At 50.7% G+C, this 14,090-nt stretch overlaps 1 protein-coding gene across 2 annotated transcripts; it reads left to right on the top strand.

Moving 5' to 3' along the window:
• The first annotated feature begins 1,125 nt into the window (after positions 1-1,125).
• Positions 1,126-13,734, top strand: CDKL1 (cyclin dependent kinase like 1). Of its 2 annotated transcripts, none has more exons than XM_048307971.1 (9): positions 1,126-1,366; positions 3,801-3,922; positions 5,887-5,959; positions 7,871-7,961; positions 8,649-8,861; positions 10,413-10,495; positions 10,867-10,923; positions 11,425-11,580; positions 12,468-13,734. In XM_048307971.1, exons 1-9 carry the CDS (start codon positions 1,199-1,201, stop codon positions 12,573-12,575), a joined length of 1,071 nt encoding a protein of 356 aa, XP_048163928.1. In that variant the 5' UTR covers positions 1,126-1,198; the 3' UTR covers positions 12,576-13,734. The 2 variants fall into 2 exon arrangements, with proteins under 2 accessions (XP_048163928.1, XP_048163929.1); XM_048307972.1 differs by having other exon boundaries at positions 1,128-1,366; positions 8,661-8,861.
• The last annotated feature ends 356 nt before the right edge of the window (positions 13,735-14,090 follow it).

Raw genomic sequence — 14,090 nt, 5'->3', positions numbered from 1 at the left:
CAAGGAACCACTCAGGAGTTGACTGGCTGGAAAAGCAGAGGCTGCCTGCGTTGTTCATGGGAGGAGAGCAGGGCCTGGTGGGTTTCAAAGGGCTGCTTAGAGTTGGAAAACACACGGCTCAGCCTCGGCAGGATCTAGAGCAGTTTACACCTTGTCCTCAGGCTTTGGCTGTTCACTGCAGGTGCTTCAGGTGCTGTACCTGTATCCCTGTATCTTCAGGGATCTGTTGAGGTAGAGGGAGAAGGAGGTTGGAAAAATAATGGAATGAATATGCCTTTGGGCAACACAAAGAACTGCCAGTCACTGGTAAATAAGTGCACAGCAATATTCCTCCTCTGCAGAAGATTGTTATCTCTGGGGGTCAGTCTTGGCAGCTGGAATGTGAGGACTGCACATCCCTGATGGATGTGGCTTGGGAAGAAAAATAATGAGTGGATCTTTGTTCTGAGTGGGGAAGCACCTCCGGAAAGGACTGGGGAGGGAGGAAGTGTGAGATGGAGTGGGATGCCCACACTTACATTTAGATCTAATATTGGAAGCAACTACCACCACAAAAGGCCACCTTGGTCCGGGGATGAGGAAAGGGATGATGATCCAGGGACCCAGACGGGGGCACCAGGAAAGGGAACAGGAAGGTCAGGGATGGCAAAGCTCGACGGAAAGGTGTGGCTGCTGGCAGGAGCCCATTCAGTGACAGATACCTGAGATACTGGAACCGTGCAGTGGGGAGATGTTCCAGGGAAACCTCCAGGTGCCAGAGGGAGGTGAGGGCGCTGCTTGAGGCTGACAGACCCTGTGGAAGGCTCCCTCTTCCAACCCTGCAGGAAAACGGAGTCAAACCTAGAGATCCTCTGGAAAAGCAGAGAGGAGCAAAGAAAACGCGATCATGGCAGGGGGGTGGAGCTGGATGGTCTTTAAGGTCCCTTCCAGCCCAATCCATGGCGTGGTGCCGTGATTCCATGAACACGGCGCTGCGGGGCACGAAGCCCGAGGGGAATCGTGAGGCGCGGAGTCAGCGTGGGGCAGCAGCCACAGGGATGCCCCGCTCTCCTTCCCTCACCCCCGGGGACCGCCCCGGCCCTCGCGGTGTCCCCGGGGCGGTTCCTGGGGCCGTCCCCGCCGGGGAGACTCCCCCGCCCGGGGCCCGCCCCGGCTCCGCGCTGAGGCGGCGGCGGAGGGCGGCGGGGCCGCCCCGGCCATGGAGCGCTACGAGAAACTGAGCAAGGTCGGGGAGGGCTCCTACGGCGTCGTCTTCAAGTGCCGCAATAAGGACACGGGGCAGATCGTGGCCATCAAGAAGTTCCTGGAGTCCGAGGAAGACCCGGTGATCCGGAAGATCGCCCTGAGGGAGATCCGCATGCTCAAGGTGGGCGGCTGCGGCGGGACGGACCCCGCTGCCGGCACGGGCTGTGCCCGCCATGGCGAGCCCCGGCGCGGGGCGGCGAGCCCTGAGGGAGCTGCCGGAGACGGGGCGTGAGGGGACAGGGAGTGAGGACATCCATGAAGGGACACCGTGAGTCTACGAGGTGTGAGGGCAGCAGTGAGGGGACAGAGTGTCGTGAGGGGACGGGGTGTGAGGGCAGCCGTGAAGAGACGGGGCGTGAGGGCATCTGTGAGGTGATGGGGTGTCGTGAGGGGGTAAACAAAGAGGCGGGTGTGAAGAAGCATCATAAAGTGCCCAGGTCAGTCAGTTCCTCTGGGAGAAAGCCGGTGCCAGGGAATGTCCGACCCGCTTGTGCAGGGATGGTGATGCCAGGTGATCCTGCCCAGGCCAGGCAGGTGCGGGTGGGAGCTGGGACACGGCAATGAGCTGGGACACGGCAATGAGCAGCCGCCAGGTGCCTGCGGGCTTCTGCAGGAGGAGCATCAGCACGGTCAGTCACGGTGTGCCCTGCACAGAGGGATTGATCCAGGCTCCGTCCCCCATGGAGGCAGTGATGGCCTGGCCGGTGTGGGCACAGCTCTGCCCTTGGTGTATGTCACAGACCCCTCTGCGTCCAGGAGATTCCCAGAGCGGTTGGAGGCGGTATAAAATACATGGATAAAAAGTGAGGCTGGACAGCATGAGGAGGGGGACAGCCAGGGGACCCAGCTCTCCCTGCTCCCCCTGTTGATAAATCTGCCCCAGTTCCTCCTTAAAGTGCCCTTTCTGAGCCCCTGGTTGTGCTGTGGATCCAGCTGTGGATTGAATGCCAGGGGCTGTGTAGGGTCGAGTATTCACACGTGGAAGCGACAGCAGAACTGGCACCAGTGAGCCCAGGCAGTGCCTTGTCTTTGCTGATCCTTTCCTGACTTCTCTGTGAGAGTTCATCCTCACACAGCAATGGGTCACTCCTTCAGCCTCTGGCTTTATTTTCCCGATGACATAAACACACGGGAGCATCTGCAGTGAGTCACACCCCAGGTCTATCAAGCACGAAGAGATGGGAAGAGACCCGGGAGAAAGGGAGAGAGGATCGGGTAAGGTTTCCTTTCACACTCCCAGCTTCTGGGCAAGGATTCTGCAGCCAAAGGTTGTGCCCGCTGCTTCACGCTTAGAGACATTTGCAGACTGCTGGGACTCTGTCCCATCTCTTTTGGATCTCGTGTGTTCATTTGGTCTCCATAGTTTCCTGAGGCTTTAGAAATGTGTTAAAAAAAATATTTCCTTTTATTTGTTACAAACTTGCTGCTGGGGGATGGCAGACAGTACCCTCAGCTGTGTGTTCCAAGAAATGGGAGCTGTTCCCTTTGCACTTTTTCCAGGGTGCTTGTGATTTGTACACCTGCTATCCTAGGAAAACAATCATCTAGGAAAAAAACATAATTAATTTTCGGTTAGATTTTGGGGAGCAGCAACCTAAATTTTTCTCCTATCCAAAGTAAACAGAGGACATGTAGCTGCATCATTTCAGTAAACAGTGCTAGAGAGACATTAAGATTTAAGTGGTGTTAAAAATCTGAAAAAGAAAATAATAATTGCAGAAGTCCCTTGTAAAGCCGATGGGAACTGCATTGTCCTTAAGGATCCAAAGCCACTGCAGCCAGGCACAGCAGGATCTGTGTTGGGGCACTGTTGATTTTGACAAGTGCAGACCTGCTTGGCTCTTTTCAGCTTTTTCTCTGTAAATAGTAACAGTTTTTTTGTTTGTTTGTTGAGGCACTTCCTGGCTTAGGTAACTCCTGTTTGTCAGAGATGGAGTGAGATTGTGTTTCATCAGTAAAAAATGATGGGCCTGCTAAATCATTTTTCTGCACAGTAAACACCTTGCAGACAGAGGGATTTTTGTGGCCAGGAGCCAAGGGAGGTGGGGGCGAGAGTTTGCAGAGTCTTAAAACCGTAGAATCCCAGAATGGTTTGGGTTGGAAGGGATTCCAAAGACCATCACATCCCACCTCCTGCCATGGGCAGGGACACCTTCCACTATCCCAGGTTGCTCCAAGCCCGTCCAACCTTGGGATTCCCTTCCAGGGATCCAGGGGCAGCCACAGCTTCTCTGGGCACCCTGTGCCATGGCCTCAGCACCCTCACAGCCAGCAACCCTACATTCCTTCCCAGTATCCAAGAACAAGGGTAAATGGCTTCCCACTGCCAGAGGGCAGGGTTAGATGAAATGCTGGGAAGAGCTTGTTGCCCACCCATTTAGGTCAGCCCCCAAAATAAGTACACAGAGGCTGAGCTGCAGCTGAGCTGTGCTTCACCTCGTGCTGTGCTTGTAGAAAGGGTTCATCTTAAGGAATTGTGACCCTGCAGGAAAAATCTGTCCCCCACACCTTCACCCTGTGCAGTCCCTGACCAGTCCACTCCCTGTGTGTTGCAGCAACTCAAACACCCCAACCTGGTGAACCTGCTGGAGGTGTTCAGGAGGAAGCGGAGGCTGCACCTGGTGTTCGAGTTCTGCGAGCACACGGTGCTGCATGAGCTGGACAAGCACCCCCGCGGGTGAGTGGCCCCTCTCCCCTGGCAGCTCTGAGCACAGGGGCCGGGGTGTCTGTGTCGTTGCTGCCCTGTGGCTTTTCAGAGGAATTTCATTAATTACAGGAGAGGTTTCTCAGCCCAGTGCCCAGGACTGTCTCTGTTACTGTGGTTTGACAGTGACATCCACAGGAATGGCGTAGGAGCTTTGTTCCCTCACAGTCCTGCTCACCACGGAGACGGGAGTGCTGAGCCGAGCATTTGGGAGAGCTGTGGCTGCCGGGGGAGCAGCGAATCCCAGGGCTTGGGAGCAGCTTGTGTCCTGCTCCTTTCACTGCTCCCATCACTGTGGGCACTGGGGCAGGGTCACTGGGCACCCAAATACAGAATCAGAGACTCGTAAAGTTGTTTATGTTGGAAAAGCCCTCTGAGACCATTGAGTCCAACTGTTAATCCAGCACTGCCATGTTCACCTCTAAACTATTTTCCCCAAGTGCCACATCTACACTTTTGAACACTTTCAGCCCTCCAGAGTGAGGAGGAGTTCCCAGGAGCTGTGCCTCCTCTCTGCAAAAATTCTTTTTCAAACAGGTGCTTGCACCAAGCGTGAGCTACACACAGGATTTGTTCTGTAACACCTGGTAAAGGACACTCCCACTAAATACATGGTCCCTCATTATCCACGGTGCCTTGGTGCTGTGGAAATGCTAAGCAGAAGCCCATAAATCACTTCACAGGCCTGGGGCTAAGTGAATTGCTTGCAGGAGACTGGTTGGGGCTTCAGTAAAAAGAGCCTGTTATTTTTTCCCTCTGTCCCAGATGAGGAGCTCCGGGAGAATGGAGCTGCTGGTAGCACGTGGCTTTGTGAGCTCTGAGCAGCTGTCACCCCACTCTGAACCTGTTCACCTGGAATCTGAAGAGCGGGTGGATAACTCTCTTTGAAGGAAATGCTTCCCATTTGCTTACTGTTCCTCAGAACAACTCCAGTGTGAAGGAGCATGTGACAGCTGGCTGCGTGCTTTGCTTTTCAGCTTTGCTAGGGCAGATGGTCAAGTCTTTGTGGTCAGGTTAAGATGGGTGGGCACGTGCTGTTTCCAGCTCATTTGACCAACTCTATCCCCTTTTCAAGCTGTCAAAGCAGCACTCCCATCATTCTGGGATGTTTCTGGAAGGAATCTCTAGTGTTGCCACAGCAGTGTCAGCAGAGTGTCAGTGTCCCACTGACAGGAGAAAGTGAAAGCCAGGCTTGAAAGAAAAACCCAGGCATGCATTGTTTTGGTTTATTTTTTTGGGTAGTATTTTTTTCTTTATTAGGGATCAGAAGCTTTTCAGAATTAAACACGTGAAATAAAATCGTGTTTGAGTTTGAAAATGCCAAGATTGTCACCTCTGCCTTTCCTGAGGTTGTTGAAGATCATTACAGCCAGCCAAGGAAGTTTAAGGACTGTTGCCCAGTAACTGAAAGAAAGGAGAGGAGGGACCTGGGAAGTGCTTCCAGCCGTGGGAGGGAAGGAGGGGGATCCAGACCAAAGCAGAGCTTTTATACTCTTGTCTGAACACCCTTCCCTGGCCCATTTTTCACCTCTCCGCTCTGGACAATCAGTGCCACGGCAGCATTCCATGTGTCTATACCATGGATACTCCAACAGTTCCAGCCCTGAGAGTTGCTGAGGGAGAAATTCCTGCTGGCATTTCAGGACTGCCAGGAATGGTGGATGCTAAACACAGCCATGGGACAGGATCTGATACGGACTCACTTTGCTGTGTGGTCACAGTGGCAGCCCATGCTGGCTGTGACAGTGGTACCAGACACAGTCACACTTCAGCTGCCATAAATCCTCGTGCCTTGTTGCACTGACCAGCTTTGGAAGTGTTTCCTGACTTCCCTGATGGTTTTGCTGAGAGATCCCTGTACAATGTCAGCGCTCATTTCCCCTGTAATAATGGAGTTATTATTAATGGCCAAAATACAGCTGTGTTTTTTCCAACAGGGTGCCAGAGTACCTGGTGAAGAGCATAACCTGGCAGACCCTGCAGGCTGTGAACTTCTGCCATAAACACAATGTGAGTCCCCTGACCAGCACAAACGATTGCTGGAACGTGGCCTTGGAGGAGAGGGGGGTTCTGTTGGCACTTTCCTGATTCCAGAGCTTTCATGGGATGGAGTCAGGGGGATTTTCCTGTTTTCAACAGGAAACACATCTGAAACATTGGTGTATACCCACAACAGCTGCCTTCACTGTCACACAGGCCCCTTGGGCTGGCTGTCAAGGAATGATTTGCTCTAATGACCTTAGACAAGCTTCCAGGAGGAATGGGAATGTATCCTTGTGTGATCCCTGGGCCCTGCACTACCGCTGACCTTTAGGAACCTGCCTTACCAGCTCATCAGCTGGGACCTGAGCAAACTGCTGCTGATTTCACAGAAAGTCCTTCAGCTCGCTGTCGTGGGGTTGAATCGTGGCACCAGTGAAAAGATTTCAAAACTTAGACACAGTAAGCCCATATTACAACCCCTCTTCTGCTCTCTGGAGGGAGACACGAGTTGTGTACATGACAGATGCTTTAGTGGGAACATTTTCAGAAGCAGGGAAGGAGAAGGAGCCTTTTGGAGAAGCTCTTTAGGCAAACTTAGCTATAATTGTCTTTGGTTTTGTTCATCTGCCAACATTTGAGATTTAAGAGTGGAGGAGGAGATGGCCCTGGAATGGATGTTTTGTCTTTGCTGAAAGAATTATGTCCAGTTGAGCAACAGGAACTTGGCCACAGGTCTCTCCTGCTCCCAAGATTTGTTAGTTTGCATCTTTTTTCTGTTCCCCTGCTCAGTCTGAAGATTTAGTGGAGTTTGAGGGCAGAGGGAACAATGAGATGCTGCAGCCTGACCTGCTATAGATCACAGGTAATGAGGTTTTATGCAGCTGCCCTTTCTGGAACTCCCGTGACAGTGATTTAGTAAGCAGCACTGCAGTCCTCAGGAGGAGACACAATAATTCACCACCAGCTTGGCGAGGAAAGTCCAAGGTGTTTGCTCTGAGGTGATGATGGGAGAGGGACAACGAGTGAGACCCCAGTGAGTTGAGTAGAGCAAAAGAAATAAAGGTCTTTGTTAGTTTGATCAGCAGAAATTCTTTGCCAAGCCAAAATTCGGTTGTTGTGAAGGACAAGATCACCTCCAAAGAGTCACAGAATTGCTGATGTTGGAAGGGGCCTCTGGAGATCTTCTCATCCAACCCTCCCAGTCAGGCTGGCTCAGCTAGAACAGGCTGTTCAGAAAATTTTCCAGTCAGGATTTCAGTATCTCCAAGGCTGGAGGCTCCACAGACTCTGGACAATCTGTTTGGGTGTCTGGCCATGCTCTCAGTAAAAAAAGATAAAATAAATTGGTTAGGTTTAAATGGAATTTCCTGTGTGTTCAGTTTGTGCCCAAGGGCTCTGTCCTTTCACTGCACCACCAAGAACAGCCTGGCTCAGCCTTTACTCCTTCCCATCAGGTATTAATGCACACTGAAGGGTTTCCCCTGGAGCCTTTTCTCGACGGTCCCAGCTCCCTCATCCTCTCCTTGGATGTCAGACACCCCAATCCCTTAAATTTCAGTGGCCTTCACCAGAGTCACATCTTCCCTCTATTGAGGAATCCAAAGCTGGACACAGGTCTGGATGTCTCTCACCTGTGCTGAGCAGAGCTCTTGCTGAGCTTTGCCAGCAAAATCATTCACCAGGAGCTTCCCACGGGGTTCAGGGAGCTGACTCTGTGTTGTCCAGGTGATAGAGAGCTGGCAGCTGAAGCTGGGAGCCTGCACAGTGTCTCTTCCCAAAGGTGCGCTATGGACAGGTCATTGTCCTGCTGTTCAGAAATCCTTCCATCTTCTCTTTCAGCAGGAATAACTGCCTGGCACAGTGTGCAAGGGGGTGTGGCTGAATTTATCTGAGGGCCGGGTTAAATACTTCTAACCTTGCTTTTTTTTCTGCTTCCAGTGCATCCACCGGGATGTAAAGCCAGAAAACATCCTGATAACAAAGCACTCGGTCATCAAACTCTGTGACTTTGGATTTGCTCGAATACTGAGTGAGTGCTGACTCTTTATGTACCCGGAGAGTAGGATGAGCCATTCCAACACTCACTTGTCTGTGTCTGATGCACTGCAAACCATCCTATGTACAAGGCTGTGTGTTTTCCCAGGGAAGCTCTGCTGCAGGCTGGGTAGAGATTCCCAGACCTTCCAGGGAGGGAGCCCAGACACCGAGGTGACATCTGTAAACAAGCTGAGCTCCCTGCTGGCGCGGCTGAGCCGCTGGGGGTGCTGGCACTGGGAGATGGAAGTCGGCCTTGGGCGTTTTGGAGCTGCCCAGCCGTTGTTTATGCGGTGCTGGAGACACAGCTGGAGCTCCCTGGCAGGAAGAGCCCCTCTGGCTGCCTCTGCAAACAATGGCTTCACATTTTCCGTTGTAAATAAACCCCCTAATCTGTTTTTTTTTAGCTCCTCTTCAGACAAGCCACATGGGCTCTGAGAACTGCCCACTGGCTGCTGCAGGGCCCTGCTGTGGAACTCTGCACATTTTCATTTGGAGGAAAACATGGTCTTGATTTTTGCCAAATCCTGAGTGTTTCCAGAGTTGGGTTCTGCTGGTGGCCAGTGACTCACCCTGCTCCTGCAGCTCTGGCCTGCCCAGGAGGTGCCCCAGCATGCAGCAAGTGATGAGGGCTGGTCTGCATCGCTCTGATCCCACGTCCTGTTTGTGTCTGTCTCCCCTGACCCCGACCCAGCTGGTCCCAGTGACTACTACACCGACTACGTGGCCACCAGGTGGTACCGCTCCCCGGAGCTGCTGGTAGGGGACACCCAGTACGGCCCTCCCGTGGACGTGTGGGCCATCGGCTGCGTCTTCGCCGAGCTGCTCTCCGGGGTCCCGCTGTGGCCGGGCAAGTCGGACGCGGACCAGCTGTACCTCATCCGCAGAACGCTGGGTGAGCGTCCCCCTGCAGCCACGCCTCTGGCAGGATTAAAGCCTGCCCAGGAGGGATGCCCTCTCTGGTGGGAATGCGGAGCAGCCAGGGGGCGAATTAGCAGATCTCTCCCTTTAGAAGGCGCTGGTTTATTTGACGTGTTCCTGTCCTTAAGAAGGAGCTGGGTTTTCCTGGCCTGAAGTACATGTGTTAACAGGCTCCCAGTGGACCAGGCTGAGGAAGCAGGATCATTGCCTGCAGGCTGCCTGGAACCATCCCTCCACTCTCTCTAGCAGTGCTGGCCTCTGGGAAGCTGGGTCTGGTGCTGGGTAAATTAGGGAAGATGTGGGATGTGTTTGGCGACCACTGGATGTCCCTCCTGGTCCCTTGGGGTGGCTCAGTGACTGCTGGGATAGGGGAGCACAGGAACTTCTTCAGCTGTCTCCACAGTGACAAAATCAATGAGGTGCCTGTATCAGAAAGGACCAGGAATGCTTTCCATAAGGGTTTGAAAGATCCAGGTGTTTTTCAGGGTTTGGTACCAAGCAAAGTGGTCAGTGAACAGCTGGATTTGGTTCATCCCAGCTTTGGAGGTCTCAGAAGTGTTGTCAGTGCCTGTTGATGGCTGTGTGCCTGGGAAGGGGAGTGTGAACATCACAGCTTGTCTGCTCCACGTGTTTGTTGTTATTCATCAAGGAATTTTAGGAGGCACTCAGTATTTATTTGTTAAACAAAAGAGCCATTATCCCCTATAACACTTAAATGAATTCAGTCCCATTGATTCTTTTCAATTTTGGTGTGTAACATCTGATTTCTTGGGTGACAGCGAACAACCCCCCACTTTTAACTGAAATTAGTTGGAATGAACAGAGAGTTGCAATTTTAACTGAGCAGCTTATAGAACTACAAAGGTGGCTAATGGCTTTAAACAGATAAGCTCCTTAGCTGGAAAAATAGTTCATCACTCATTGCTTCATCCTCCAGAATTCATTAATGCCAGTGTTAAGCAGTTATAATTTATTTTTAATGATAGGGTTTCAGCCAGAAGAGATTCCCATTGGATTGTTGGATCCAGGTGCTGGACTAAGGCAGTGTTCACAGAGCAAAGCTCCTTGATTGAAGCCGTGCCATTATGGGAGTCAGCATTGTACTGGCTCCTTTGCTACAGATTTGATTTTAACATTTTCCTCGCTCTGAGCTGCTCTAAGCTTCAAAACCGCTGCCTTGGGGAAAAACTACAGCAGGTTCAGGTGGGGCTGTGTTCCACAGCACCCTCAGGAGTGTCCAAAGAGAATTTCACCCAAAAGGAGTTAAATTTTCCTGAAGCTGGAATGCTTGAGGCCCTGCCTTTCCTTCAGCACAGTCACACGGGTGTGGGATCACTGATGGCCAAAATGGACACTAACTTTCACAAAAGAACGTTGCCTTGGTGTTATTCCACCTCTTCAGATGTTCTCTTGGATGGCGTCAGCCCTCTTAGAGGATACAACCTTGTTCAATGCAGGCATTGAAAAATTAAGCAAATTAATCCAAATTTGTTTTGTTTTGTTTTTTTTTAATTCTTGATCGAAGGGGATCTCATTCCCAGACACCAGCAAGTGTTCAGCACCAACCAGTTCTTCAGTGGGGTAAGAATTCCAGACCCGGAGAGCATGGTAAGAGCTGCCTCCAGCTGCACTTCCCTCCCTTCCCCAGCTTGCCCAGTCCTTTGCTGTGCAGTGTTTTTTTCCCTATTCAAAAGCTTTGTCCTCTACTTTGCCAGTGTGCACCAGAGTATTATTTGGAGGTGGCTGAACCTCTCATGACATTTTAACTTACAGCCTGTGTAAAAGCAGTCAAAAAAATCTCTGCTGCTTTCCTCCATTTCTGGAGGCACATCCTCAGTGATGCCAGGCTCTGAGCACATGGAGGGATGGAGGCATTTCGTGAGGAACAGCTCATGTTCCTGTGGAAAGCTGGGTCTTGGTACCCTGATGAATGAAAAGTTTGCCAATATGAGTCCACTCACTGGTTTTTTTCCCTCCAGGAGCCGTTGGAAATGAAATTCCCCAATATTTCATATTCTGCTCTGTCTCTCATGAAGGTAAGAAAACTCCAGCTTGTGGAGGAGCCCTGCACTGAGATAAACAAATGTCATCTGGTGTGAGAGTTTGGGACTGAGTTATCAGAGATTCATTGAAAAACAGAGCTGGTTTGCTACCCAGTGTGATTGCACCTGTTCCTTGAGCCACAATTCCTACTACAGTTGTGGACTCCCCATCCATGGAAGTGTCCAAGGCCAGGTTGGACAGGGCTTGGAGCAAGCTGGGATAGTGGAAGGTGTCCCTGCCCAGGGCAGGAAGGTGGAATGAGATGATCTTTAAGGTCCCTTCCAACCCAAACCATTCCATGATTAATTTTTGCAATTGTTGGATAATTAGCTGCTCCTCAAGCTTCGTGCTGACTCTGAAAAGCCACTCTTAGAATCCATTAAAAAAATTATCAACACGTGTACCTGTGGGAATACTCGTTGGCTGTGGGGAGCAGGTGGACTTGTGCAGACCCACGAAATGAGTGTTTTGTGTGATCCTCCATCTTCGCTAAGGGCTGCCTTCGGATGGACCCTGCGGAGAGGCAGACCTGTGAGCAGCTGCTGCAGCACCCCTATTTTGACAGCTTTAGGGAGGCAGCAGAGCTGGGGAAAGAACATGAAAAAAGCACTCGGAAACCAGCCAGGCTGACTCGGAAGCACATGCCAGGGGTAAGGTTTCCATACTGTTTAATATTCCGTGCCTAAGGGGGGGCTGGTTCATTTGTTGGCTCCAGGGGATGGGCTGTGCTGGCAGCTGAGGGTGTTGGACTGGTCTTGGTTTTATCCTGAGAAGAAAACAAACCCCCTGGCTAAAGAGTAACTCATACAAACTGGATTTTGCACTGCGGCTCCGTGGGGCACTGGGGATAAACAGTGCAGCCCTGTGCACGATAAGGTTCATCCAGGAATGTGCATTCCTGACAAAGAGCAGCAGGAGGGCTGAACAAACTGGAAACACTCATGTGGCTGGTTTAATTTTGGATACTCTGGTGATTTTTAATCCTGAATTATGGAGATAGAATAAACACCACTTTTGTTTGTAACTGCTGATGGGACACGATCCCGTGCTCCGTTCCACACGTTGCCCCACGCCCTGGGTGTTTCTGCAGCTGGAGTTGCCAAGCAAATGTCTCCCTGCTGCTCTGGCTTTTTCAGACTCCATCCCAAGTCCCCAGATCCAGCCCCACAATGCAACTCATTCCACAGTTCTTTCCTCCTGTGAGCAACATTCCCCAGGGCAGCTGTAATGCCGAGCTGGGAAGTTGGAGGTGAGGGATGGAGAAGTGCTACAAAGTGTCAATCCTGATTTGCCTCTTCCATTTCTATGGCCTGGGATGTAACAGCACTATTTTTCTTGCCTAAAGAAATTCTTTAATGAGTGGCTCTCCTTGCAGTCCCATCACAGAACCCCAGATCTATGACTCTCAGCTTGAGAAGTACGGTAGGATTGAGGATTACAGTAGGAATAGTTTTATAGCTCATATTCCAAGTGAAAAAGGAAATGCGTGCTTTATTCCCATTCCAAACAAATACACACAGTGTAACTTTTCCTTTAGTTACAGCACCTGCCTCAGCTAACCAGCAGCAACATTCTCCCAGCCCTGGACAGCAAGAAGAACTGCTGCAAGACAAGGAAAGCAAAGTACCACTTCCCAAACATCTGACCAGGGGACAGATCAAAATTCAGTTGTTCAAAGTCATCCAGGATTTATAAACAGAGGATACTCAGTGGAAAACCAAACTACTAAAAGTCACAACATGTAGAGTGGTGTGTCCTCTACTCTGGGCCACTGATGGAGGGGAAGTGATGCAGAAAGAACTCCAAGCTCATCTCAGTGTTCTGTGTACAAAGGCAAATACATTTTTCTTTAACTGCTGATTGCCTCCTGGTTCAGAATTACCCCAATCCAGTGCTTACAGTGTGAATGTTAAAACTCTGGCCTGTCACCCCCATTTCAGAGCTGGCAGGAGAACTCAACCTTGCCAAATACATCAGGCCCTCCTGCTTTAGCCCAGGCCCAAGTCCCTGCTCTGTGAGGAGCTGTGACTGTGCTGCTGGTTGGGTGGAAGATGTGTTGGTGCAGCCCAGGCTGAGAGGGGCTGCCTGGCTGCTCCAGGGAGTTCTCAGCTCCAGAGATAAACCTGGCTCATTCCTGCACTTACAGAGCTCAAATGTTTCAAAGTGCTGGCAGTGGCTTCCCAGGCTCAACAGGCAAGGCACCCAGGAAAACAGAGCAACAATAACCCTGTTGTTTCTTTAGTCTTCCCAGAGCTTCTCCTGCAAGTTTCTTCCTTGAATTCTACTTCTGGTAAGAGTGAGGGCACTTGCTTGTAGTTACAAAAGTGTTTTTATCAAAACTAATCATGAATGTAATTTATAACATTGGCCAGACACAGGCAGGAATTCTACCTAAGTATTTGTATTAGAACGACTGGGGTTTGTGGAATCTCAGAATATAATACTGTGTTGATCTTGAAAAAAAGAAATGTAGCTTCTTTTTCCAATTGACTGGATACTGAAAAGCTTTCAGCAGAGAAATTCTCCAGCTTTCCAGCATCCTGTGAAGTTTTCTTTTCTCATGCAAGCTAGCTGAAAACAGTGTAGAGTTTTTGTAAACCACGACTTTATCTCACAGGTGCAAACTTGTTATGCACAGTCTTGTTATGGTACACTGAAGAAAACATTTTGAAATGGGTGTCATAGCATTCCACCAATCACTCTGAGAGCTGGATGGTCAAGCGACCAATAGCCTTAGCCATTCTTGCCATCCAAGTTATATAAACGAGTTTGTAATTAATTAAATAATCCCATTTTATCCTGGACTTGAATTGTGTGTCGTTCTTCTCGCCGTCCCCGGTGCAGCAGCGACATCTGGTGACGTGCGACGCGTACTACAGCCGCAACTGCATTCCCCGGGCCGCGGGGACGGAACCCTGAGCTGAAAAGATGGGGCACAAATCCTCAAAAGAAAGCACGGTATTTTCTGCCTTCAAATCCGTGATAACGATCGCGGGAGCTGACATAAGTGACGAGGCTCTCTGTGAACTGCTAAATTGGGCAGTAGAACGTGACTTTGTAGCAGACCCTGACACTGCCTTTAGCCCAGAAGCTTGGAAACTGTTAGGGGATAAGTTAATTCATGAGACCGTGTTCGGGGATAAGACCGTAGTCGACTTGC

Source organism: Corvus hawaiiensis, chromosome 6 (assembly GCF_020740725.1).
Source record: "Corvus hawaiiensis isolate bCorHaw1 chromosome 6, bCorHaw1.pri.cur, whole genome shotgun sequence".
Lineage (NCBI taxonomy): Eukaryota > Metazoa > Chordata > Aves > Passeriformes > Corvidae > Corvus > Corvus hawaiiensis.
The sequence above is the reverse complement of the archived record's forward strand: the minus strand, read 5'-3'. Positions and strand labels throughout refer to the sequence as shown.

Bases quoted from the DNA above. Each gene is read 5' to 3' on its own strand.
- CDKL1 (XM_048307971.1), top strand. From the start codon at position 1,199: ATGGAGCGCTACGAGAAACTGAGCAAGGTCGGGGAGGGCTCCTACGGC. The intron at 1,367-3,800 runs GTGGGCGGCTGC...TGTGTGTTGCAG, and splicing joins GGGAGATCCGCATGCTCAAG to CAACTCAAACACCCCAACCT. The intron at 11,581-12,467 runs GTAAGGTTTCCA...CTTTTCCTTTAG, and splicing joins CTCGGAAGCACATGCCAGGG to TTACAGCACCTGCCTCAGCT.